The following is a 27,868-nucleotide window of genomic DNA, read 5'->3' on the forward strand; positions in this document are numbered from 1 at the left end:
TACCATGGAAGACACCAGCCCCTCCAGCTCCAAGCACAGAAGGCTGGGTCCCCGGAGCCTGGCCAACCTCACAGCTGCCCCGGTCTCATCCAGTCTTTCAGAAACGAGCCTCACAGGCAGGCGCCCGCGGGCCTGTGTACACACAGACACACGCGTCTGCACACTGCCCCCTTCTCGTGTCGGGCGCCACAACACTCTGGTCACCCTCCACCATTTTCCTGCGCCACCTCCCACCCTAGACCCCAATACTGTCTCCACGTTGAGGGCCACATCACCCCACCCCCGCTCCACTACCTGTCAGCAACCCTCCCCCTCCAATCCTGCTCTGCTCACTGCCCGCCCACCCAGGCCTTGCTCTGGGATTCCAAAGGCAGAACCAGGGTTATAAAGGAGGGGGGCGTGCTGAACTCCACTCCCGTCTTCACCACTGACCACGTGACTTCAGACCTTCCCTCTCTGAAGGGACGTGTGACAGTTTGCTGGGGGTGATTCCTCAGATACCAGCTCCCTCACTTTCCTCTGCCCTCTGTCACCCCCTCCCAGGTATCTCAAAGCCGCCCACTGCCATCCCTCTGCACTCAGAGGAGTCCCGGCTCCAGCCAGAGGGACCCTGGTCTCAGTCCCCGACAACCCACTGGTAGCCAGAGTGGCCTCTCAAGATGCCAACCTGCTTCATGCCCCACACACCTCCCTTAAGGCCTATCTGTGCCCCCACCCCGATGTTGCTCCTGGGTTGAAGTTAAGACCCCTCTTGCTGGCCTAGGGTCTGCACGATGCACCCTGCCTACCCCACACCTCTCACCATGCTCAGCCTCTCTGTGTTCCAGCCGAGTCCCCTCTCTGCCACTCGTATATCTGGACTTTAGGCCACAGGGCCTTTGCACATGCAGTTCTGGTTTCTCTCTGTTTTGACTGGTTAACTCCTGGGCACTTTCTCCTCAGGTCTCACCCCACAGACCCTGGAGGAAGGTCTCTGCATTTTCTGGGGCAGCCAGAGGACTTCCCAGTCCCATCCCATGAACAGTGAGGTCTGCTTCTGGCTCAGGTCCCCATAGTCCTGGCAGAACCGAGCTGGGCGGTTCAGGCTCGCACAACTTGAAACCCATCCAGGGAGTCCCCACCTATCACATGATCCCAACACGCCAGTTCCCTTCCTTCCTCTTTCTGCCCGCTCCCCTGATCCTCAGCGATCTCTGCAGACACAGGGTGTCAGGCCGAGAGTGTGCCCATCCTCCATGTCCATCTCCTGCCTCCTCATTAAGCCTCAGACACAGTGATGTCCCTCCCGATACGTGAGTCTTTCAACCCTGACAACACTGGACGTTTGGAGACATGAGCTCTGGCCTTAGCCTCAGCTTTGGGACACTGTCCATGGTGCCTCTCTCTGCCTCAGTTTCTCCGTCTGTAAGTCAGGGCACTGAGCATACTACGGCTCTTCAACACACATCACCTCAGCACAGCCTCACAGCAACACCACAAGGCAGGTGCTATGACCGTCATTCTATCTGTAAGGGAAGCGAGGCAGCCCCCAGGAGGGCGCCAGTGAGCCTGCCTCCTGGTATCCATCCCCCATGAGGTCCCCACTCCAAGTGTGGGGAGACCCAGGGACTCACTTCTGATGAAAACAATATAGAAAAGGTGATGGAATGTTATGCGCAAGATGAAGTTACCAGTGGATGGTGTTTTCCATCTCAAGTGCCCAGTCTCTCTCTTCTCCGTCCCTCCCTCCCTCTCTTTCTCACTGGAACATCTTATTCTGTGGGAAGCCAGTTGCCAGGTGTGGTAGCTCTGAGGATTGGTTCATGAGCAGGTGGATGAGCTCGGAGGCAGAGCCTCCCCCGTCATGCCTTCGGGTGACTGCAGCCCCAGTTAACCCTCCCTGAGCCAGAGAACCCAAATTCCTGATCCACTGAAATGGTGAGCTAATAAATATGTATTGTCTTAAACTGCTAAGTTTTGGGGGGCAGTAATTTGTTACACAGCCATAGCTAACTAATACAGAGGCTGAGAGAGATTGAGTGAGCTGTCCCAAGTCACCTAGCCCTGAATCCGGAACTGCTAGACCCCTGGCCCATGCTCACAACTCCTAGCCAACATGAGTTACGACAGAGGTTACAAAGGCAAAACACTCCCCGCCAAGTCACCCACCATCAGCATTCCAGGAGAAGGGCCCACCTGTTGTCGAAGAAGGCACGGACGATTTTGGACCGGATTGGATTGAGCTCCAGGTCAGGGACGTTGTTAAAGTTCTCCTTCCTGAGTTTCCGAGGAGGAGGCACACCAAGAAATGAGGAAGAAAAGAATGATGTCAGAGAGCATGTCCATCAGTTCTCATGTGGTTTTCACCCTGAGCAGGCCCTACAAGAATGGCCTGGAATTCCCAAGTCAGGACTGGGATACACTGCACCGGTCCACCTCCTCCTCTAACCCTTGGACCAGCAGGGCCACAGAGGGCCTGGAGGCTCAGAGGCGCCTTTGGGAATCTGACAGATGTCCCAGACATCCACCTGCCCATCCCCCAGAAGGATGCAGCGACACAAGCCTGCATCCTATTCCGAGCGGTCAGATACCCCGGGTAGGGAAACCCTGAGTCGGCTGTCCTGGAATCACAGCAGCAAGCTGCTCGCCTGGAGATTTCAAACACAGTGTCCATAGCAGGTTAAAAACCTGGAGTTACACGTGACCCAGGGATTCCACGGCTAGGTATATACCTGGATATGTCCCAAGAGAAATGAAAACATTCATCCACATAGAAATTTGCCAGTGAATATTGATAGAAGTGGGTTTCCTGGGTAGCTTAGCTGGTAAAGAATGCCTGCAATGCAGAAGATTTGGGTTCAATCCCTGGGTTGGGAAGATCCCTTGGAGGAGAGCATGGCAACCCACGCCAGTATTCTTGCCTGGAGAATCCCCATGGACAGAGAAGCCTGGTGGGCTATAGTCCATAGGGTCACAAAGACTCGGACACGACTGAGTGGCTAAGCACGTCCAGCCATTAAAAGGAATGAAACACAGACACAGGCTACAATACGGACGGACTGTACAGATGTGGTGCTAATTGAAACAAGCTGGGCCACAGTGTATGATTTCATTTATATGAGAAGTCCAGAATAAATCAATCCATAGAGACAGAAAGGAGATTAGTGGTTGCCAGAGGCTGGGGGGTTGGGAGCCACGCTGGGGAATGGTACTAAGGGTACGAGGACTCCTTAGGAGGTGATGAAAACGTTGTCAGACTGACTGTGGTGATGGATACAGTACTCTGGAAGCATACTAAAAGCCATTGGATTGCACGTTTTAGTGGGTAAACGGCAGGATATGCGAATTCTATTTCAGAAAAGCTGTTTAAAGAGAGAGAGAAGTATTCATACGAGATGGTGAATTTCATACACAGCCACCCTGTGGCTGAGGCCAGGTGTCGCCGGGTCCCAGAGGCTGTGAGTTTGCAGTCATGGAGGCAGGTAAGTCCCCAGCTGCCTGACCTTCCCACATAAGGCTGTCCTTTGTTCTTGGACCTGCTTCCTGCTCACCTTTCCTTCTGCTCTGTGGATTTCAACAGGCAGTGGCCTTGGAAGGGACCCAGACACCGGCTGGTAATCCCGGGGAATAAGGAGGCAGACCCAGCTTGGGGAAGCTGGGAGGATATTAGTCACTTAAAAGGAGAATGTCCAGGGGCCCTCAGATTTAGAACTTGAAGCTAGAACCAACCCATGCTGGGAAGGAGGAAGTGCCACATACTTGGGGCATTCCGCACCATCAGAGCTGGAAGGCTCTGTAAACACACAGCTGAGCCCTGTCCTGCCCTCACCGAACAGATGGGGAGGCTGAGGCTCGGACAGGAGAAGCAGGACCTACCCAGGGCCCGATGCCTTCGTGTTTTCTCCCTCTCCAAGCTGTCTCCCACCTCTCCCCACCATTCATCACTCTTAGCTTCATTTGCTTGCAGCACTGGCCAAACTCAGGAGCCAGCATCAATGGATGCCAACATTTCAGATTCCTGAGGTTCCCAGTTCTGAAGGCAACCCACTCAGAGCAGCTGGCCTACGGCACTGGAATATTATTCGGCCATAGAAAGGACTGCAGTGCTGACCCATGCTACAACAGAGATGAACTTTGAGAGCAAGATGCTAAGGCACAAAAGGCCACACAGTGTATGATTCTATGTATGAATATATGAGCTGTCCAGAATAAGCAAATCCAGAGAGACAGAAAGCAGACTGGTGGGTGCCAGGGACTGGGGGCCAGCTGACAGCTAGTAGACACAGGGTTTCTCTTGGCAGTGAGGAAAATGTTCTTATATGGACTGCAGACTAAGTGGATGAACTGTATAACATGTGAATTATATCTCAATCAGGCTGTTTTAAGGGCTTCCCAGGGGGCTCAGTGGTTGCAGAACCTGCCCGCAATGCAGGAGACACAGGTTCGATCCCTGGGTCAGGAAGACCTCTCCCCCGCCCCAGAGCGGGGCATGGCAACCCACTCCAGTATTCTTGCCTGGGAAACCCAGGGCGGGCTACAGTCCATGGGCTGCAAAGAGTCAGACATGACTAAAGCAACTGAGCACAAGCCTGAGCAAGCCTGTTTTAAAATATTCCTAAAATATTTTTTAAAAACTAGAAAGCAAAGAGCCACCGCACCATGGCTTCATCAATATAGAGCTCAAAAAGCGAGGCGCTAAGCTGTGCAGCTCAGAGTCATGTTCAGGGTCAACTACCTCCTGGGTTGGTCACTAGGAGACAGCATGCGGCCTGGAGCTAAGGATGCTCCGCCCTTGCTCTGGGTTTGGGGTCACGGGTATGTTTCAGCTTGTGAAAGCTCGTCTCACTGTTCCCACTGTTCTTCACACACCTGACAGTCTGCACTACTCTGGCACGGCACCCGTGAGTGAGATGCAGGGACAGGAGGAAACACCCAGAGCCCCCGGGATGGGTACAGCTCGAGTCAAAGGGACTATGTGGGGTTTGAGAGGGTTCGTGGGGAGAAAGGAGAGGAAGCCAGCAGCTGCTGCATGGCTGGTTAGCACGAGACCCCAAGCCCTCTCTGGCTTTTCTTGGCCAGTCTTGGGGACTGTCAACCCCTCCTCAGGCTCAGTCTCCTCATCTACGAAGTGGGCGCTGCCTCTGGAATCACATTGGGGTTCTACCAGCTCTGCCACCTGGGACAAGCGACTTGGCTTCTCTGAGGCTCGGGCTTGCTCCTCTGCACTCAGGAGCCTCAGAGGGTTGTGGCAAGCATGCCTGGGAAGAAGTCTGGAACACAGCACGCACGGTGTCCTGTGAGGAGCGAGGGCTCCACGGATGGAGGCTTTCAGGTGCCCGAGAGCATGGGGATGGGCCTCGTCTTTCCATAGCACCACATCCTCAAGGCCCCCAGTAATCAGAGGCAGCGCCAAGCACGGAGCACACACAGTGGAGCGGAAGGGAGGGTCGGCATGGACGGAGCAGCGGGTGTGGGCGGGGCATTGGCCCCAGGCCCCGCCCCTTCCTCCAGCGTCTTCCCCCTTCAGCGTCCTCCCGCTTCAGCGTCCCGAGCACTCCCGGTTCGCAGATACTTGAAGAGCATCACAACCCGGCTCTACCCTGTGGAGCCCAGGTAGGGGCTCTCAATGGAGCTTTGTCCCAGGGCTGCTGGAAGGACCGCATTCAGGGATACAGCGGGGAAATGGGTCTGACTGATTCCCCAGGAGGGGACAGAAGCCAAGACAGAAGATGCTGCAGGTTCTAAAGGGACTGGGAGGAAACAGGTCCTCATGCTTAAGGTGGCAGGGAGGGACATACCAGCAGCACCCCTGGGACCAGGAGACCCCACAAAAGGCAGCGGGGCCCCGGGCGACACGGGAGGGCAGTGTCTCAGGAGGAGGACAGAGGCGGGAGGACTTCAGAGAACCCACTGTACACTGAGCGACTAACAACCAAGAGAGGCCTGGCCTTCCTCTGACAGAGGGCAGGCAGATGTTAGGGATCAAGCTGGGGACACAGTGTCGCCGGGTCCTGGCCTGAGCCCCCAGGAGGTCTGTGCAGGTGTCTTTGAATCCTAGCTGCCTTTCTCTGTAAGCCAGAACCACTCTCTCTCACTGTGGGCACCTTGTTGATGCTCCCAGCCTGTTTCCTCATCTGTGAACTGGGCACAGACCAAGCAGCAGCTCTCCCACACACCCATATCAAAGCAGAAGCGAAGCCAAGCACAGCTGGGGCCAGTCCAGGCTCTGCCCTGCACCAGGCACATGCCCTGGTTGAGGCACTGCAGATCCCAGAGTCTTAATTTCTCCTCTATAAAATGGGCATCATGGAAATATCCAGGCAGCATCATGGGGTTAATGAGATGATTAGGTGAGATAAACCCATGTAAGGTGCTGTTGGGCTCCCCAGGTGGCACTAGTGGTAAAGAACCTGCCTGCCAATGCAGGAGACATAAGAGCTGGGGGTGCGATCCTTGAGCTGGGAAGGTCCCTGGGAGGAGGGCATGGCAACCCACTCCAGTATTCCTGCCTGGAGAATCCCATGGCCAGAGGAGCCTGGCGGGCTACAGTGCATGGGGCTGCAAAGAGTCGGACACGACTGAAGCGACTTAACACACATACACAAGGTGCTATCAGCATGTGTTCATTTTGAAACGGCGATGGTGGTAACAGCAGCAGCTAACCCTCTACAGACACCCCAGGTGTCAGGTACTGTTTTGAGAGCTTTACCTTATGAGAGTAGGAACATATTCCCACCTTACAGATGAGGAAACCAAGGCAGAGAGGTAGAGTAACATGTTTTGCTGAGAATGATGCCCCAACTTCGAGTATGGATGCCCAGCCCTGGAGCAACTTCTCCTGAGTTCTGTCTGGTCCTGGGGAGGCTGTGGACACTTCTGGGGTATCTGCCAACATCCTTCTTCAACAAATTGAGTTGCAGGCCTTGCGCCCAGAGGCAGGGAAAGGCCAGCTTCAGTTTAGGACATTGAAAGAGGCATTTATCTGAGGGCAAGGAACGGGATAGGACCAGGACTTTCCTGCAAGGATCTTTTGCACAAAGGTACGTGGACAGGAGAACCACCTGGTGCAAGCAGAGGATTCTTGGGAGTTCCCTGGCAGTCCAGTGGTTAGGACTTAGTGCTTTCACTGCCATGGCCCCAAGGTTCAATTCCTGGTCGAGGAACTAAGAAGATCCTGCAAGCTGTGTGGTACAACCCCTCCACCCCCAAAACTAGGGAACTTTGGCACTTCTCAAACACAAACTTGCACCCAAATCCTGGGGATCATGGTAAAAAGCGGGTTCTGACTCTACAGTCCTGTAAAGACAGTTTCAGTCTCATTTCCTTTTCTCCCTCGAGCCCCGAGGTGCCCATCAGACTGGCTGAACCAGCTCAGCCCAAGGCCTCCCCACCACCTATGGGAACTGCCCTGTATCACCCAGAGCCCAGGACTGGGGGCGGGGCACTGCTCAGGGGCAGGAGCTGACACACTGTGGTCAGTGGTCCAGTGATGCTGCCCCAGTGACCAGCGGGAAGGGTCTGCCCACAAGGGGCCCCTGGGCTCACATCTTTAGGGGCCATGAAATTAAAAGATGCTTACTCCTTGGAAGGAAAGTTATGACCAACCTAGACAGCATATTAAAAAGCAAAGACATTACTTTGCCAACAAAGGTCTGTCTAGTCAAGGCTATGGTTTTTCCAGTGGTCATGTATGGATGTGAGAGTTGGACCATAAAGAAAGCTGAACGCCAAAGAATTGATGCTTTTGAACTGTGGTGTTGGAGAAGACTCTTGAGAGTCCCTTGGACTGCAAGGAGATCCAACTAGTCCATCCTAAATGACATCAGTCCTGAGTGTTCAGTGGAAGGACTGATGTTGAAACTGAAACTCTAATACTTTGGCCACCTGATGCGAAGAGCTGACTCATTTGAAAAGACCTTGATGCTGGGAAAGATTGAAGGCAGGAGGAGAAGGGGACGACAGAGGACGAGATGGTTGCATGGCATCACCGACTCAATGAACGTGAGTTTGGGTGAACTCCAGGAGTCGGTGATGGACAGGGAGGCCTGGCGTGCTGTGGTCCATGGGGTTGCAAAGAGTCAGACACGACTGACTGGCTGAACTGAACTGAAACTCTCCCCCTTGAGGCCCCCTTGTATGCTCCGAGGCTGAGCGCTCTGTGAGCTCAGGCATGTTCCATCACCCCCGTATCCCAGTGATGGGAGATGTCAATGACCTCCGTTTTACAGGTGAGAAAATGAGGCCCAGAGAGGTGGAGTGACCAGCTGTAGTGACACAGCTAGAAGAAGAGCTTTGAGTCCAGCACTCACCACCCCATGCACTCCTCACACCCGCTACTTCCTTCCAGTTCGGTATGTTTCTACTTCAAAGAGAGAACGAGAGACCTTCCTGGGGCATCTGCTCCTACTCAGCCCCGAGAGGCCCCATCCGGGACCCAAAAGAGAGCAAGGCAAGCACCCACAGGGGAAGGAAAGACTGAAAACCACAGAGGAGGGTGGGCGGGGCGCTTCCTCCTGCCTCAGTGTGGCTTGGTTTCCGGTGGCGGTGAGGCTCAGCTCAAGTGCAAAGTTCTCTCTGCGGGTCCGGGGAGGCTTCTTGGCCTGAGACCCTGGCCTCCCTGCTCTGTGCTGGTCCAGGGCTTCCCCCATCAAGGCAGGCCACCGGCCCCACTCTCCCAGACCCACCCCCCTGCACTGAGTATTTACTTGTGACGGTTAAACAGTGGGGAACTGGGGGCCCCACGGGGCTTGTGCAGGAGCGGCATGCCCCATCCAGCAAGCGTCTTCCTGGGAAACGCTGAGCCACTCAGAGCACAGCACCCACACCACCAGCAGCATCACTTGGGAGCTTGTGAGGAATGCAGAGTCCTGGCCGGGCCTAGACCCCCGGAATCAGAACCCCCATTTCACGATGGCCAGCATTCCTGTGCAAGTTTGAGAAGCGCCAAGAATTCCCGACACACACAGAGTGGGTCTCCTATTCACATGACGATGTCCGCCTGGCACACAATAGTGCTCAGTTGCTCAGTCGTGTCCAACTCTTTGTGACCCCCATGGCCTGTGGCCCGCCAGGCTCCTCTGCCCATGGGATTTCCCAGGCAAGAATACTGGAGTGGGCTACTATGCCCTCCTCCAGGGTCTCTTCCTGACCTGGGTATCGAACCTGCATCTGCTGCTCTGCAGGTGGGTTCTTTACCGATGTCTTTGCACAAAAGATTCTGGCTAGAAGGCCCTGGCCCCCAGCCCCAGGCAAATGTGTCTTTCAAATGCTGAGGCAGCGTCAGCAAAATGATTCCTCCCCCACAGGCTTCCCGCCTCCTCCTGCCTGCTGCACGCCTAGGACCGGCCACCCCTCAACACCTGTCACGTACTCATTCCAGCGGGAGCGACAGGTATTCCAGCACCTTCCAGGTGCCAGGCCCTGTTCTGGGTGCTGGCTTCAGCAGTGATGGGACAGACGCGATCCCTCCTGGCATTTCAGCAGGGGAAACAACAGAGGCGGAAAATGGAGCTTTCAAGGCAGCAACAAGCACTTTGCAGACACCCCGAGCAGCGGGAATGGAGGAGACCGCAGGGAGCTGGTGAATTCCCGTGGGCTGGTCAGGGAAGGCCTCGGAGTGAAGGGTATACGTGAGCAAAGGCCTGCAGGAGGCGACTGCTCCACCCCAGGGGACTCTCGGTGACGTCTGGAGACATTTCTGGTTGTCACACTGGGAAAAGGTGCTCCAGGAAGCCAGGGACGCTGCGCAACACCCTGCAAGAATACATCCTAACCGCACCCTGCCCCTAGCAAGGCTGGTCCAGCTCTGGGCTTCCCTGGTGGTTCAGTGGTAAAGAATCCATCTGCCAATGCACTAGACACGGGTTCCGGCCCCGATCCGGGAAAATCCCACATGCCTCGGAGCAACTAAGCCCGTCCGCCACAACTACTGACTCTGTGCTCTGGAGCCCAGGAACTGCAACCACTGAAGCCTGAAGGCCTAGAGCCTGTTCTCCACAGCGAGAGACACCACCGCGATGAGCAGCTCATGTTCTGCAACTAGAGAGCAGCCTCTGCTCGAGGCAACTAGAGAAAAGCCCGTACGCAGCACCCAAGATCAGCCAAAAATAAATAAAATTAAATAATTGTTTTTTAAAGTACATACTAAAACTTAAAAAACAAATGACCCAGCCAATGGAAACTCTGCTCTGAGGAACGGTGTTCTAGAAAGAAGGAAGGGTGTGTGCTAGAGCCCTGAGGCGGGAACAGCAAGAACATCCACGCGGCTGGAACAGGAGGAGCGAAAACAGGTCAGGGGGTCGGAAGGGTGGTGGGATGCGAGGATCTGCAGGACGCGTGCTGACCAGGAGGCTGTTACTTTATTTTAACTTGGCAAGGTGGAACCTTCGGAGCAGAGAGGTGCCATTTTCAAAGGCTCCCCCTGGCCCCCATGCATCACTGTGGGTCTCTATGAGGGTGGGGCAGTAAACAGGAGAAGTAGACTCAGGAAGTGGGGGGATGGTGTGAGATGAAGGCAACCCGGGAGGATGATGGGGGCTCTCCTTGGGGGATGGTGTGAGATGAAGGCAACCCGGGAGGATGATGGGGGCTCTCCTTGGGGGATGGTGTGAGATGAAGGCAACCTGGGAGGATGATGGGGGTTCTCCTTGGGACACGTTAAGTGTGAGATGAAGGCAACCTGGAGGATGATGGGGGCTCTCCTTGGGACACGTTAAGTGTGAGATGAAGGCAACCTGGAGGATGATGGGGGCTCTCCTTGGAGGATGGTGTGAGATGAAGGCAACCCGGGAGGATGATGGGGGCTCTCCTTGGGGGATGGTGTGAGATGAAGGCAACCCGGGAGGATGATGGGGGCTCTCCTTGGGGGATGGTGTGAGATGAAGGCAACCTGGGAGGATGATGGGGGTTCTCCTTGGGGGATGGTGTGAGATGAAGGCAACCCGGGAGGATGATGGGGGCTCTCCTTGGGGGATGGTGTGAGATGAAGGCAACCTGGAGGATGATGGGGGCTCTCCTTGGGACATGTTAAGTGTGAGATGCCGCAAGAACATCAAGGGAACGAGCAGTGGCTGGGGTTCAGAGGAGATGGCCCAGCCACAGATACAAACTGGGCAGTTAGCATCCACGTGGTATTTCGAGCCTAGGCTGAGTCTTCTATTTCTGGTCCTTCCTACGGCCAAGTCGGGCCTCGGTGATCTGCCCCAACCGGCCAGTCCTCTTATCACTCAGGCTTATGAAGCTCAGTCCCACCTCTGCCTGGAGCAGCTTCCCTCTTCCCTCCACACGCCAGCCCCTTCTCTGGTCCCCACAGCAGCCACCTCAGAGGGGCCTGTGCTGACCCCCTGTCCCCAGGTCCTTCTCCCCACGGTGGTCCCAAGGATGCACCCTCTGCCCCGCTTCCTTCCTCCATCATAGTATATCATGAGCTTATATGCGAGTTACCTCGCTCACACTCACATGCATACCTCAACAGAGCCCCCCCCGCCCGGGGCAGAGGGAGCCTCACTTCTCATTCAGTGTCCTCAGCACTAGAACCCACCACGGAAGGTCCTAACGCCTGCTTCTTTAAAACAATGACTGGGTCAAGTATTTATCATCCTGGGAAAAGAATCTCTTAAAAAAAAAAACTTTTTGTGTGAGTCACCACTAATATATCTAAGACCATTTAGAGAGCTTCTTTCCACTCTGGGGGACACCTGGGCACCCTTCACACCAAGCTGACACCTTCATGGCTCCCGTTCCCGTATCTGCCCTCACCTGAGCAGGGGTGGCAGCCCCGGGGGCACTCCCTCCTGATGTTTCCTGGGCAGTGTTACAAGTAACTGTGGGTCTGTCTTTCTAAGTCAACGTGCATCATCTCAGCTGAGGCTTTAAAGGGAGGTCTGGTTACCTCCTGAGTGAAAGACGCTTAGTAGTGTCTGACTCTTTGTGACCCCATGGACAGTATGTCCATGGATTCTCCAGGTCAGAATACTGGAGTGGGTAGCCTTTCCCTTCTCCAGGGGATCTTCCCAACCCAGGGATCGAACCGGAGTCTCCTGCACTGCAGGCAGATTCTTTATCAACTGAGCTAACAGGGAAGCCTGGTTACTTCCTTGAATATGGTAAATACTGGCCATGAGACAGCCTCATGATCTAAGTGGGGGCCTCAATTCTTTTGCTGTCAGGCATACTTTTTTTTTTTAAATAAGTAAATCTTTAGCTACTTGACAGGTTAAAAAGCAAAGTAACTAGGTTAAAAAGTGACTTAAAAAGACACATACACCCACATGTTCACAGCACTATTATTTATAATAGCTAAGATATGGAAGCCACCCAATAGTCTGTCGACAGATACATAAAGAAGATGTGGTGTATATATATATACATACACACACATATATAAATAAATATATATAAATACATATATATTTACATATATAAAAATATATAAATACATATATAAAAATATATTTAAAAATATATAATGGAATATTACTCAGCCATAGAAAGGATGAAATTTTGCCATTTTCAGCAACATGGATGGGCCTGAAGGATATTATTCTTTGTGAAATAAATCAGACAGAAAGATAAATACTATATGTTATGACTTGTACATGAAATCTAGAAAATGAAAAATAAATTGATTTAATTTGGAGAAAATCGATGTGATCACAGTGCTCCAGGGCTCTGGCTATTCCAACAGCCAGCCCTTAACCTTTCTGCAGGTTAAGCTGTGGGACCTTAACCTTCTTAGCCTCAGTTTCTTGACATGTCAAATGGGGTAATGGTGTGAACTTCAGAGGGTCCCTGAGACCCTTAAGACCACACAGCTAATGGCAGCTCCTAACACCAAACTAAACTCTCACTTGATTAAAGCAATGGGAGGCACTGCCAAGGGGTGTAAAACAAGCCCTGGGGTTGGGCCTTTGCTGGCTCCAGGGATCAAGCCCATCGGAACACCACTTGGGGCTCTGGCGGTGCTGGCAGTGGGCAACTGCGTCCTTTCTCTTCCTCATGTACGTCTGTGGTTGCGTTCATCCCAGGAATCACTCCACATGTGATGTGTCCAGTATTCATCTAAAACCATTTTTGCAGCACAGCTCTATCTAATCAGGCGCCCTCCTGGCCTGCATCACTACGTTTGAAGGATTCTATCGCATCTATTTCTGGGTGTTGGTCAGCCTGCCAGAGCACTCTCAGGAAGTAGAAGGCTGCTGTTTAAAACATCTGACACCTAAGGGACCCTACCAAAGGGAGAAAAAGTACAAGAAGCCATTCTTGTATTGTCTAAAATCAGTACCGTTTAGTGAGCTTGCTTATGGAGGGTCTTCCTTCTAGAAGGAGAGCTTTTGAGGACAGAAGTCTCTGCATAGTAGGTGCTTGATAAATGAGTCAGAGGAACATTTTCTATCACACATTTTTCACCAAGGCCCCTTAGAACAAAGAGCTTTGTGATCAAGGTGCTCTCAGGTTTAGGGGATCCTGAAACACATATAATCTGGGGGACCCTTCTTAAAGAATGCAGCATTAGGAATTGAAAAAAAATTCAACTGCTGGGCCTTGTAAGGAACCCATGCAGAGTGGAACCCATACAGAGTGGGGCCCTGACTTGGAAAGCCTCAGGGTAAACTCACCCCTGAATGTCCTTACATGATCTTCAGCAAAAGAGGGAACACGACCAGACACGGCAGGAAGCGGGGGGTTAAAATTAAAATCAATTTTCAGGGCCTCCCTGGTCGTCCAGCAGTTGGGACGCTGTGCTCCCAATGCAGGGAGCCCAGGCTCCACCCCTGGTCAGTGAACTGGACCCCACATGCCACAGCTAAGAGTCGGTGCAGCCAAATAAACAAACAACAAAATTAAAATCAAGTTTGGCAGTTTTTACCCTGTGGAATTTTTTTTTAAAGCTACCCTCAACTTACTAAAGTCATAAATTCAGAGACCCAATTCTTCGTTAAGCTTTTAGATGTAACTTAAAAGTCTACGTATAAAAGCTGCAGGTGAATGCGGCCTTTTGCACTGCTGTATTCAAAAAGTCCAGGCCCATTCACTCTCTCAGAGGAGGGGGCCGAAGGGCCTGCAACCACCCACACCCCTCCCAGACTAAGGTGCTGGGGGCCATGCTCAGAGGGGACCCTGGTCGACGACTTTCACAAATCTCGACACTAAAGAAATGAAGCTTCTTCCCATGCTCCGAAATCCCAGCAAGGCCTCCCAAATGTGCCCAAGGATCAGAGAGGTTGAAGGCTCAGCCTGGGGTCACACAGGAAACCCATGGCAGACTGGGGGCCAGAACACTGACCGGAGCTCCTCACCCCTTCTGCCCAGGAGGATGTGCAGGAAAGCCTAGGAGGACCGGAAAAGCTGCCCCCATAAGCCCTGGAGGGTGGATGAGCATCAGGCAGAGCAGCTCCAGGGGCTGAGAGGGGGCCCTCCATGTAGGCTTGTTTGCACTGGCACTGCAGTTGGGTGGTGTCACCTCCCTCCTGCAGACTGGGCTGGCCTGTCACCGTGTGCAGCTGGCACTGCCTGCCCAGCAGAGGCTGCAGACGCTGGAGCAGGGGCTGCGGTGGCGGTAATGGTGCCCCCATCTCAGGATTGCAGGGTGCAGGGTCCTCAGAGAGCAGAGCAGGGAGACTGAGGCTCTTACTGGACACTCGCCGGTCACAGCCAGGCTCCCCGCTTCCCTACAGAGGGATCTCAGCACCAGGCTTGAGCCCCAGCTCCTCTGCTTGTGAGCTGTGTGACCAGGGGCCAGGTATGTGACTTCTCTGAGCCTCACTTTCCCACGTCTCAGGGGAGGCGAGCAGGTGTTCCTCCCCCTACCTATGGGGTCGTCTAAGGTGCACGTTAAAGACTGTGCGGCACAAAGCGCACTGGAAATAAAGCTTATTATCTGTGAACCGTCTCCGCATGCCAGGCCCCCAGATAAATCCTTTCATCACAAATATGTAGCGCTGGTCTCATGTATACCATGCTTGAGCTCAAGAGAACTCTTTCAGCGTGCTCATTCACTTGTTGCTCACTTCACTGCCCTCTCATTCATCCGTTCATTCAATCAGCTGCTCCCAGAGCATCTATCCTGTTATGAGCCCCGGACTCAGCACCAGAACCAAAGGAAGAGATCCAGTTTCTGTTCCCCAAGGGGCCAACCGTCTGTTAGAGGGGGTGGGGTGGCTAGAAGAGGGGCAGTTACCATTCTGTGCTGCAAATGCTAGGCTGGGGCACCCCCCAGGAGAGATCTGTGGGTTAGGACACCCCCAGGAGGGGTCTGCGGGGATGCAGGGGGCAGGAGAGTGTCTTGAAGGAGGTGGTGTCCACACTGAGACCTCAACAAAGCAAAACCCAGCAGCTGAAGACTGTGGTGGACCCCGGCTAAAGAGCATGGACGTGACGTTGACTGGGGAGCCCTCAGGGCTAGGGAGCAGTGGCTACTTGCTGGGTTCAGGTGGACACAGTCACGGCTTACTTGAGGGCAGGGCTGGGAAGGTAATGCGTATGATGCTCCTGGGGGTGGCTATGCAAGAGATGGGTAAGTGGGGGGCAGGGGGGCAGGCGGAGCCACCAGTTCAAATTCTCCCATGTCCTGGCTTGACCTACAAGGCGTGGGAAGTAGGAGGCTGCACTTGGACAGCTCAGCACTTGGGAGAGGGGTGCCTCCTCCATCTGTGCAAGCCTGGAAGGCAAACTGGGTGCATTCCCAGGTGCTAGGCAAGGCCAACCTCACCAAGACAGCCTATGCTGGTTATAAATGCAGAGTCCTAGGCCCCACTCCAGTCCTGTGGACCAAAACCCACATTTTAGCAAAATTTCCCGGTGATTTGCACACACACTAACGGTGGGAAAGAGCCAGTGTAGACCACTCACTATAACCAAGACAAGGAAACAGCCTAAATGTTCATCAACAGAGGCATGGATAAAGAAGATGTGGAACACATATACTCAATGGAGTAATACTCAGCCATAAAAAGAATGAAATAATGCCATTTGCAGCAACATGGATGAACCCAGAGTAATTTTTCTCATTAAGTCAGAAAGACAAAGCACCATATGATATCACTTATATATGCGGAATCTAAAATATGAAATCTACTTTTCTATGAAACATACACAGACTCACAGACATACAGGACAGACTCCTGGTTGTTAAGGTGGAAGGGAGAGGTCGGGGGAGCCAGGGATTGGGAGTTTGGGGTTAACATGCAAACTATTATATACAGAATGACTGGAGGGAAGAGGCAACACTGTCACTATGCGCAGATGATATGACACTATACATATAGAATCCTAAGGACTCCACAAAAAACTACTAGATCTGATCAATGAATTCAGCAAAGTAGCAGGATACAAGATTAACATTCAGAAAGCAGTTGCATTTCTTTACACTAATAATGAAATATCATCAGAAAGAAAATGCAAAAAAAAAAAAAAAAACTTTTAAAATTATACCACCGTCCCCCCTCCCCAAACAACAACAGCAACAAAAAACCCTCAGGAAAAAAAAACCTCACTAGGGAGGTGAAAAGACTTAAAGGCAGAGAACTATAAAACATTAAGAAATTAAAGAAGATTCAAAAAAAAAGAAAGATTTAAAGAAATGGAATGATATCCTATGCTCTTAAATGGGAAGAATATTGTTAAAATGCCAATACTACCCAAAGCAATCTACAAATTTAATGTGATCCCTATTAAATTACCCATGACATTTTTCATACAGCTAGAATAATCCAAAAATTTACATGGAACCATAAAAGACATAGAATTGCCAAAGCAATCCTAAGGAAAAATACTTGAGCATGAGGCATAACTCTCCCAGACTTCAGACTATACTACAAAAGTACAATAATTAAAACAGTGTGGTATTATCACAAAAACAGACCCATGTGTCAATAGAACAGAATAGAGAACCCAGAAATAAACCCACATACCTATGGTCAATTAATCTTTGCCAAAGGAAGTAAGAATATAGAATGGGAGGAAGACAATCTTCAGCAAGTGGTGTTGGGAAAGTTAAACAGCTGCATGTAAATCAGTGAAGTTGGAACACAGCCTTATGTTCTACACAAAATAAACTAAAAGATCGCTTGAAGACATAAACATAAGACATGACATCATAAAACTCCTAGAAGAGAGCATAGGCAAAATATTCTCTGACATAAGATCATATCAACTTTTTTTTGTCCATCTCGCAAGTCAATAGAAATAAAAGCAAACAAATAGGAAATATTTAAACTGACAAGCTTTTGTACAGCAAAGGAAACTTTTTTTTTTTTAAAGGAAAAGACAATCTATGGAATAGGAGAAAATATTTGCAAATGATGTGACTGACAAGGGCTTATATATACACAAACAGTTCATACAACTCAACAACAACACAACCCAATTAAAAAGGGGCAGAAAGCCTAAACAGACATTTCTCCAAAGAAGATATACAGATGGCCAGCAGCACATGAAAAGAGGCTCAGCATTACTAATGAGAGAAATGCAAATCAAAACTACAATGAGGTATCACCTCACACCAGTCAGAATGTTGTCATTTAAAAATCTGCAAATAACAAATGCTGGAGAGGGTGTGGAGAAAAGGGAACCCTCCTACAGCGTTGGTGGGAATGTAAATTGGGGCAGCCACTATGGAAAACAACACTGAGACTCCGTAAACTGAGAACAAAACCACCGTGTGACCCAGCAATCCCACTCCTGGACATATGTCTGGAGAAAACCATTATTCAAAAAGATACATGCACCCCAATGTTCAATGCAGCACTTTTTACAATAGCCGAGACACAGAAGCAACCTAAATGCCCATTTCCAGAGGAATGGATAAAGAAGATGTGGAACCTATACGCAGTGGAGTATGACTCGGCCATAAAAAAGAACAAAACGACACCATCTGCAGCAACATGGATGCAACTAGAGATTCTCACAGTGAGTGGTTAGACAGACAAATACCACATGATACCACTTATACATGGAATCCAAAGCATGGCACAAGTGAACCTGTCTACAAGGCAGAAACAGTCTTACAGACATAGAGAACCGGCTTGTGGGTGCCAAGGGGGGGAGGGCTGGGGGAAGGGTGGAGAAGGAGTTTGGGGTTAGCAGATGGAAACTATTTCCTTTAGAATGGATAAACGACAAGGTCCTACTGTATAGCACAAGGAACTGCATCCAGTCTCCTGGCATAAACCGTAACAACAAAGACCATAAAACAGAATCGATACATGTGTATAACAGAGTCACTCTGCTGTAGAGCAGGAATTAACACAATGCTGTATGCCAACTATATTTCAACAAAAAACATAATGGATAAACAACGCGGTCCTACTGTATAGCACAGGGAACTATATTCAATATCCTGAAATAAATCACAATGAATAAGAACGAGAATATATGAGGAACACTGAATCACTTTCTGTACAGAAGAAATTAATACAGTATTGTAAATTGACTATACTACAATAAAAAAAAAAAAAAAGAAGAACCAGTGTAGAGCTCAACACCTTAGTATATCCTTGGAAAAGCCCATGAGGGGTTGCTGGGCAACACAGTCTGAGCTCTAGAGCCTCAGAGTGGGAGGGCTTCCTGTTCACACAGCACCTTCCCTCCCCATCTCCACTCCAGCCTGAGGATCAGTGACCACTGCCTGGGCATCTCAGGGTGCATCCTCATGACCTCACCAACGGTGGGATGATGACAGTCCTGTTTGACAAATACCAACCCAGCTCAGAACAGAAATGTACCATGTGCGTCTGCTCATCTTTAATGCTCAAATCGAATCCCAAATGACCACGCTCACTTTACGGAAGAGACAGGCTCAGAAAAACACAGCAACTAACCCAAAGTCAACCAGCCAGGGACACAGATGTTTCAAATACGATTTGTTTCCCAGGCCTGGGTTTTTGCCTCTGCTTTCCCCAAGTCTGAGAAGTATACAGGTGTGGAATTGGAACCTGAGGCCTCTCACCAAACCAAGACCCATGGACCCCAGACACATAACAAGCAGCAGCCCAGGGCAGCTTGTCACATGCTGGGGGCACAGCATGCTGGAAAATCATCTTGAGAAAGGGGGCTCCGCCATTACACACCCCCAGTTAAGAGTTGCATGGTGGTCCTGCCCCCAAGCACAGGTACTGCCTGCCTGGCACAGCGCATGTGCCCATGAACTTCCATGAAACGGAGGATGCCCTTGACAATTCCATGTTCCAACATCCAGGTGTACCTGTGTCAGCTAACCTGAGACCTGCATCCAGTCCTCAGCCCCTGGTCCAAGGAAGCCCACCTTGCCCTGGGAAATCACCCCACCCTCCACCCCTGCCCTTGGCAGATGACCCCGCCCTGCTCACTCACAGCTCTGGGGGAGAAAAACCATTTTGCTGGTTACCCTTGGCCACAGTGATTGGCTCAGCCTTGGGCATGTGATTCCATAGGAAGCCAGGGGATCTTCTGCTGGGCTCTTTACTGGGATTAGTAAGTGAGACTGTGTAGAATTCAAGAAGCCAGTCCTAGGCCTCCTTGGTGATCCAGTGGTTAAGCATCTGCCTGCCAATGCAGGGGACATGGGTTCGATCCCTGGTCCGGGAAGATCCCACATGCTGTGTGGCATCTGAGGCCATGTGCCACAACTACTGAGTCAGAGCTCAAGAGCCCGAGAGACTCAGCTACCGAAGCCTGCATGCCTGGAGCCTGGGTCTGCAGCTAGAGAAGCCACTGCAATGAGAAGCCTGAGCATCGCGACAAAGAGCAGTCCCCGATTGGTGCAGCCAGAGGAAGCCCACACCCAGCAACAAAGACCCAGCAGGATCGTTAGTGAATAAATGAGCAAACCTCAAAAAATTTAAAAAGTCAGTCCTGGTTTAATTTACTTCTGTCTTGGACACAATCAAATCAAGACCAATGGCCCCCAGAACCTTGAGACCACCAGACTCTGAGCTCTGGAAACGGATGCTCTATGACGCACTGGAGTAACAACACGCCATTGTTTAGACAGATGAGACAAAGTGGACAGTATTTACATGTTGTTTTCCATTCAAACTTGGGTCAAGTTTAAATCCACTTACTAAGAAAACAAGACGCTTTCCTGGACTACTAAAAGGTTTTAGGTTCCAAGTCTGTAGCCTTGAGACTCTGCATGCCTATTTTAGGAAACTACATCTGTTAGACAGTTTGTGGCAGGACAGCATTCACTTTATGTGGGAAATGGTTCAGCTCGAAGCGTCTTCCTCACCAAGTCGGATCAACTCACTGACGAGGACCTCTCACAGCCTGGTTTGAAATGACACGGCCACTACCCAAGACTGAACACTCTCTCCCAGGAGGAGACACACAGTCCGAGGCATTCCTCCTCAGGAAAAGGTTAAACCACCCACTTTCTAAGAGATTCACGTGAAATAACGCAACGTTAAATGGTGGTTTTCCTAAACAGAAATCCACAGCTGCCGCCCGCAATCTTGTCTGGGGCTGGAACTGCCGACCGGAGGAAGCCGAGTCGAGAGACCCTCGTGACAGCATCCAACTCTTGAACTGAGGCACACTGCAACCGATTCATCCCGGGGTGCCCGGCACTGGGCACGGTCCTGGCATTCGACAGGCCCGTGCTATGTGTCTGGGGTTCCAGGGAAGCCGGGGTAAAGCGGCTGACCAGCTTCTCATCCCCCTTCTCCCCCCTCCAGTTATAATCTTCTAACCCCAGTTAGAACCATGATCCTGGCGTTCGACAGGCCCGTGCTGTGTGTCTGGGGTTCCAGGGAAGTCAGGGTAAAGCGTCTGACCAGCTTCTCATCCCCCTTCTCCCCCCTCCAGTTATAATCTTCTAACCCCAGTTAGAACCATGATCCTGGCGTTCGACAGGCCCGTGCTGTGTGTCTGGGGTTCCAGGGAAGTCAGGGTAAAGTGGCTGACTGGCCAGCTTCTCATCCCTTTTGTCTTCCCTTCAGTTATAATCTTCTGACCCCAGTTAGAACCAGGTGGGGTTCCTCCCCCCCAAGTTGAGGACAGCTTGTCTAGAAGGGACACAAAGCACTGAGGGAACCACAAGTTTGTCTCAGGAAATGGAGCCACCCAGGGGCTCTGGCAGAGCCAGCCAGCACTCAGGGGAAGAGATATATGGAAAGGGACCTCCTCAAAGACCACAGTCCTGCCCGACGCCTACACCCAGCTGCCCGTCTTACCGGATGGTGGGCTGGTCTCCGCTCAGCTGCTTAAACCTCCGGTGGAGCTGCTCGATCTGGTCTGATGAGACTGCGAGGGGGGGAAAAAGGAAAGAAAGAAAAGGCATCACTGACCTCTGAACTCAGAGCGGCAGGAGGCAGGCTGGACCCTCATCCCCTCTCTCCTGTTCGGTTCATTCTCGGGCCATATCCCACCAAGGCAAAACTGAGCTGGGATGAAGAAGCAGAGAAACGGTTTGCCATTCCTCCTGGTAACAGCGCTGGGGTTACTGGCTCTGACCCCTCAGCATAAGACAATTACTACTGATAACAGCTCCTGGAGAACAGGACGAACGTGAACCAGGTCACCCTCTCCTTCCTCAGCTCGTTAAAAGAGATTGTATCAGCTTGTCTGGCTCTCTCCCCTCCCACTCCTGAAGATGGGTGTCTTCCCCAGTGAGAAAGGGGTTTCCTGTATCAGGTATTAAGAAACAGAGGAGGCAGGGAGGGCGAGATAGTTCAGGCTGGTGCCAGAAGTGATTCGGGGAAGACCCGCAGTCAGAAGAGTACAGAGAATCTGGTAAAAGCGAGGGAAGTGGAAGGAAAAGAAACAGACTTTTGATCATTGCTGCTGTGGGCGATGTATTTACATAACCTCAACTGTTTCATTTTTTTCCCTTCTGGTTTGAGATATAATTGATGCACAGCATAGCACCATAGACGTTTAAGGTATACTGCAAATGATTTGACTCACACAATGAGTGAAACAGTGACCACGTTTAAGTTTAGTGAATATCCATCTCATATGCAAAATTAAATAAATCACCAAAGGAATCAAAGACAAAATCAAAAAACACCTAGAGACAGATGACCCTGAAAACACAATGATTCAAAACCTTGGGATGCAGCAAAAGCAGCTCTAAGAAAGAAGTTTACAGCAATACAATGGTACCTCAGCAAACAGGAAAAATCTCAAATAAACAGCCTAACCTTATACCTGGAGCAACCAGAGAAAGATCAGACAAAACCCAAAGTTAGTAGAAGAAGTCATAAGGATCCGAGCAGCAATAAATGAAACAGAGACCAAGAAAACAAAAGATCAATGAAACTCAAAGCTGGTTCTTTGAAAAGATAAAGAAAATTGACACACCTTTAGCCAGACTCATCAAGAAAAAAAGGGAGACGCCTCAAATTAATAAAATGAAAAATGAGAAGTTACAATGGACATCACAGAAATACAAAGCATCATAAGAGATTACTCTAACTGTAAGTCAATAAAACGATCAACCTATAAGAAACAAATTCTTTAAAAAAAAAAAAGATTATTTGTTTATTGGTTTTGTTTTGGCTGTGTAGCCCAGAATGGCATGTGGGATCTTAGTTCCCTGACCAGGGATTGATCCTGCACACTCTGCTGTGGAAGCATGGCGTCTTAACCACTGGACTGCCAAAGAACTCTCCTGGACAAATTCTTAGAGAGGCACAACCTTCCAAGACTGAACCGTAGAGAAACAGAAAGTATGAACAGACAAATTATAAGTACTGAAGCTGCAACTGTGATTAAAACTCTTCCAACAAACAAAAGTCCAAGACTAGATGGCTTCACAGGCAAATTCTATCACGTTACCACTTATACCTTTGAAACCCTTCCAAAACACTGCAGGGGAAGGAACACTCTCAAGCTCATCCCACGAGGCCACCATCACCCAGATACCCAGATCAGACAAAGACACCACACAAAAAAAGGAAAATTATAGGTCAGTATCACTGATGAACAGAAATGTAAAAATCCTCAACAGGGCTTCCCTGTGGTCCAGTGGTTAAGAAGCTGCCTTGTAACACAAAGGATATCAGTTCGATCCCTGGTCCTGGAAGATCCCACATGCCTCGGAGCAGTTAAGCCCACATGCCACGACTACTGAGGCTGCTCTCTAGAGCCCAGGAGCCGCAACTGCTGAGCCCACACACTGCGACTCCTGAAGCCCACATGCCTAGAGCCTGAGCAACAATGAGAAGTCCCCATGCCAATGAAAAGGAACCCCCACTTGATGCAACAAGAGAAAGTCTGTGTGCAGCAATGAAGACCCACCACGGCCAATAAATAAGTAAATAAATATTTTTTAAAAACCCTCAACAAAATACTAGCAAATCAAACCCTACAATACATTAAAAGGAACACACACCATGAACAAGTGTTTATCCCAGGGATGCAAGGATTCTTCAATATCCTCAAATCAATCGGTGATATACCACACTAACAAACTGAAGAATAAAAACCATATAATCATCTCAATAGATGCAGAAAAACCTTTTGACAAAATTCAACATCCATTTATGATAAAAATTCTCCTGAAAGTGGGCATAGAGGGGACTTACCCCAACATTAAAAAGCCCATATACGACAAACCCAGAGCTAACATCATTCTCAATGATGAAAAGCTGAAAGTATTCCCTCTAAGATTAGGAACAAGACAAGGATGTCCACTGTTGCCACTTAAATTCAACATAGTTTTGGAAGTCCTAGCTATAGCAATCAGAGAAGAAAAAGAAATAAAAGGAACACAAATTGGAAAAAGAAGTAAAGCTGTCACTGCTTGCAGATGACATGATACTATACTTAGAAAATCTTAAAGATGCTGCCAGAAAACTACTAAAGCTCAATGAATTTGGTAAAACTGCAAGACACAAAATTAGTTACACAGAAATCATTTGCATTCCTATACACTAACAATGTAAGAGCAGAAAGAGAAATTCAGGAAATAATCCCACTGCACCAGGAAGAATAAATACCTGGGAATAAACCTACCTAAGGAGGCAAAAGACCTGTAATCTGAAAAACTACACGACACTGATGAAAGAAATCGAAGATGACATAAACAGATGGAAAGATATACTACATTCTCAGATTGGAAGACCTTCAGCGGCGCCCCAGGCAGAGCAGAGAGGCCCTCCGGTCAGAGATGGGGTAACCGACTTACTGTGACCTAGGAGAGGCTGCTAATGATGTCTTCAACAAAGGATATGGATTTGGCATGGTCAAAATACATCTGGGAACCAAGTCATATAGTGGAGTGGAATTTTCTACTTCTGCTAATGCTTACACAGATGCAGGGAAAGCATCAGGCAACCTAGAGGCAAATACAAGGTTGGTAACTATGGACTGACCTTCACCCAAGACTGGAACACAGACAATACTCCTGAGACAGAAATCGCTTGGGAGAATAAGTTGGCTGAAGGACTGAAACCGACTCTTAATACCATATTTGTACCAAACACAGGAAAGAAGAGTGGGGAAACTGAAGCCCTCCTATAAATGGGATTGTTTCAGTCTTGGCAGTCATGTTGATATAGATTTTTCTGGACCAACCATCTATGGCTGGGCTGTGCTGGCCTTTGAAGGTTGACTTACTATCAGATGAGTTCTGACACAGCTGATTCCAAATTGTCACAGAATAATTTTGCTTTGGGTTACGAAGCTGCAGACTTCCAGCTGCACACTCACGTGAATGTCGGCACGAATTTGGAGGGTCCATCTACCAGAAGGTGAGCGACGAGACTGAAATGTTAATAAACGTCATGTGGATGGGTGAGAGGAATAACACCCACTTTGGCATCTCTGTTAAGTACACGCTGGACTCTAGAACTTTTCTCTCTGCTCAAGCAAATAATACCAGCCTGATTGGACTGGGTTACACTCAGACCCTTCGACCTGGAGGGAAACTGACCCTGTCAGCTCTAACCAATGGAAAGAACATCAATCCAGGATGGCAGACAGTTGGGCTGGGATTGGAACTGGAAGCTTAATGTGGTTTGGAGGTGAAGAGAAATGTGTTTGGGCCTTAAAGTTCTTCTGCGAAATTTCAAAAGCATGAACTTTTTATTCTTCCAAAGAATTCTGATCCTCCCCACGCTGAAGCCTAGGTTCTGAGCCCATCCTAAGGGGAGGCGCGTTTGGAGGCATGCCAAGAGGCTGCCACGTTCGTGCCACCTTTCAGTTTCACAGTGTTATTTTCAACGTGATCCTCAGGGCGGTGTAGAGTCATGTACAAAGGAGACGGCCTGACCCTCCGGCTGTCCATCATGTCCCGCACGTCCCACCACTTTCTCATGACCTTGTAACATACTGGTCTTTGTGCAGTAGTGGAATCTTTGGTTTTGCATCAGAGTAAAATAAAATCAACCCATCACATTTGGAACATAAATAAATAAATGAAATACTGTATCTTTTGAAGCTAAGTTGCTTCAGTCGTGTCCTACTCTTTGCGACCCTATGGACTGTAGCCCACCAGGCTCCTCAGCCCATGGGATTCTCCAGGCAAGAATACTGGAGTCGGTTGCCATTTCCTCCTTCAGGGGATGTTCCCGACCCAGGGATCAAGCCCACATCTCTTACATCTCCTGCATTAGCAGACAGATTCTTGACTACTAGCGCCACCTGAGAAGCCCCTAAAAAACACACAGGTATCTATATGTCTGATTCTTTGTGACCCCATGGACTGTAGCCTGCCAGGCTCCTCTGTCCATGGAATTCTCCAGGGGAGACTACTGCAGTGGGTCACCATTCTCTTCTCTGGGAGATCTTCCCAACCCAGGATTGAACCCAGGTCTCCTGCATTACAGGCAGATTCTTTACCAACTGAACTGTCTTCATCCAATTCCTCCTCTCCCCACCCCCAATTGTTTCAGAAAACCCACATACAGGTTTGCTTTCCTTTTTAATTACCATTTTTAGTGGGTGGGCCCTGTTTTCTTCCACAGCTAAGACCAGACCTGGTGGGTCCCAGGATTTAGAGGGTTTCCACCCACACGCCTGCTTTATGAAATGCACAATACTAGAGACTTCTGTGTACCTTCTCACCTCCTCCTCAAAACACCCTGTGAACAGATACTTTCTCCTCTGTTACGTCATTTGAATAGTGCAGCTTGGAGGGTGCTGTGCTCACACAGCTGTGATTGGCAGAGTTGGGATTCAGCCCCAAGTCTCCCCAACTCCATAGACCGCCCCCACCTCTTTAACCACTATGCAACATTGCCTCTTTTCCCAGAACATGCTGGTGTTCGAGGCCCTCAAGTCTGGTGTCTGAGGACTATGTATGTGTTCAGTCGCTAAGTTGTGCCCGACTCTTGGCGACTTCATGTACTGCAGCTCGCCAGGCTCCTCTGTCCACGGGATTTCCTAAGCAAGAATACTGGAGTGGGTTGCCATTTCCTCCTCCAGGGGATCTTCCTGACCCAGGGATTAAACCTGCGTCTCCTGCATTGGCAGGTGGATTCTTTACCACTGTGCCACCCGAGAAGCCCGGGGGACTGCAAAAAATTCTGAAATTGCCGCTGGCCTGGGGCAGGGCTTGCTCCTCCCACCACACTCTCGACATCTCTCATCCCTCAAGCACCATTTCTCTTCCTGTTCAAGGCGGCTAATATCTGGGGCCAAGTGGCCACCTTACTTCATGTTCTCTTTTTTTTCCTTTTCAGCCTCAGGCTCCAGCTGTCATCTCTTCAAGAATCTACAACTCAGAGTTCTCAAGCTCCTCTAGGAGCTGAGGTGGCTAGAAAGTATCACTACCATGACCGAGCCATCCTGAAGGCCTGCCATGTGCCGGGGGAGTGGACATGTCTCCACGCATTAGCTTATCTGTTCTCAGGAAGCCATGGGAGGGGCCGCATCCCACGGTACAGATGTAGGAACTGATGCTTGGAAAGGTTAGGTAAGCCCTGGGGACAGTCACTACTTTTCCGGGGGAAAATACAGCCATTTACGTCACATGTATGTTAGCACAGACATTCACGTATTCCACGGTCTGGCCCATGCACCCAGCAGAAATGCATACTTCCTGGGACTTCCCTGGTGGTCCAGATATGCATTTCTGTACTCCCAATGCAGGGCACTCAGGTTCCGTCCCTGGTCAGGAAACTAGATCCCACATGCCACAACTAAGACCCAGTGTGGCCAAATTAAAAGAAGAAAAGCATACTTGCACTCAATCAGAGGGTATGTAGAAGGATTTCATGGCAGTGTGATTTGAAGAGCCCTGGACCGCAGCCATGTGGTGCTAGTGGTGAAGAACCCACCTATTAATGCAGGAGATGTAAGTGATGCGGGTTCGTTCCCTGAATCGGGAAGATCCCCTGGAGGAGGAGATGGCAACCCACTCCAGTATTCCTGCCTGGCAAATCCCATGGACAGAGTAGCCTGGTGGGCTGCAGTCCATAGGGTTGCAAAGAGTCGAAGCGAGTTCGCACATACGAACACAGGACTACAGCCATGAAATTAAAGACGCTTGCTCCTTGAAAGAAAAGCTATGACAAACAGTGTATTAAAAAGCAGAGACATCATTTTGCCAACAAAGGTCTGTATAGTCAAAGCTATGGTTTTTGTAGTATTCGTGTACAGATGTGACAGGTGGACCATAAAGAGGCTGAGAACTGAAGAAGTGACGCTTTCAAATTGTGGTGCTGGAGAAAACTCTAGAGAGTCCCCTGGACTACAAGGAGATCAAACCAGTCAATCCTAAAGGAAATCAACCTTGAATATTCTTGGAGGGACTGATGCTGAACACTGACGCTCTAATACTCTGGCGGCCATCTGATGTGAAGAGCCGACTCACTGGAAAAGACCCTGATGCTGGGAAAGACTGAAGGTAAGAGGAGAAGGGGGCATCAGAGGATGGGATGGTTGGATGGCATCACTGACTCAAGGGACACGAGTTTCAGCAAACAGTGAAGGGCAGGGAAGCCTGGAGCGCTGCAGTCCATGGGGC

At 50.1% G+C, this 27,868-nt stretch overlaps 1 protein-coding gene and 1 pseudogene across 1 annotated transcript in view; one reads left to right on the plus strand and one right to left on the minus strand.

The window, feature by feature from the left end:
- Positions 1–27,868, minus strand: part of TESC (tescalcin) — a 62,890-nt gene that overhangs the window by 12,768 nt on the left and 22,254 nt on the right. The window contains exons 2-3 of the mRNA XM_018061217.1: positions 21,129–21,198; positions 2,176–2,256 (exon numbers count right to left, since the gene is read on the minus strand). Of these exons, the coding sequence (XP_017916706.1) occupies positions 2,176–2,256; positions 21,129–21,198 (151 nt within the window). The remainder of the gene's footprint in view (positions 1–2,175; positions 2,257–21,128; positions 21,199–27,868) is intronic.
- LOC102183811 lies at positions 24,080–24,911 on the plus strand (annotated as a pseudogene).

Source organism: Capra hircus, chromosome 17 (assembly GCF_001704415.2).
Source record: "Capra hircus breed San Clemente chromosome 17, ASM170441v1, whole genome shotgun sequence".
NCBI lineage: Eukaryota > Metazoa > Chordata > Mammalia > Artiodactyla > Bovidae > Capra > Capra hircus.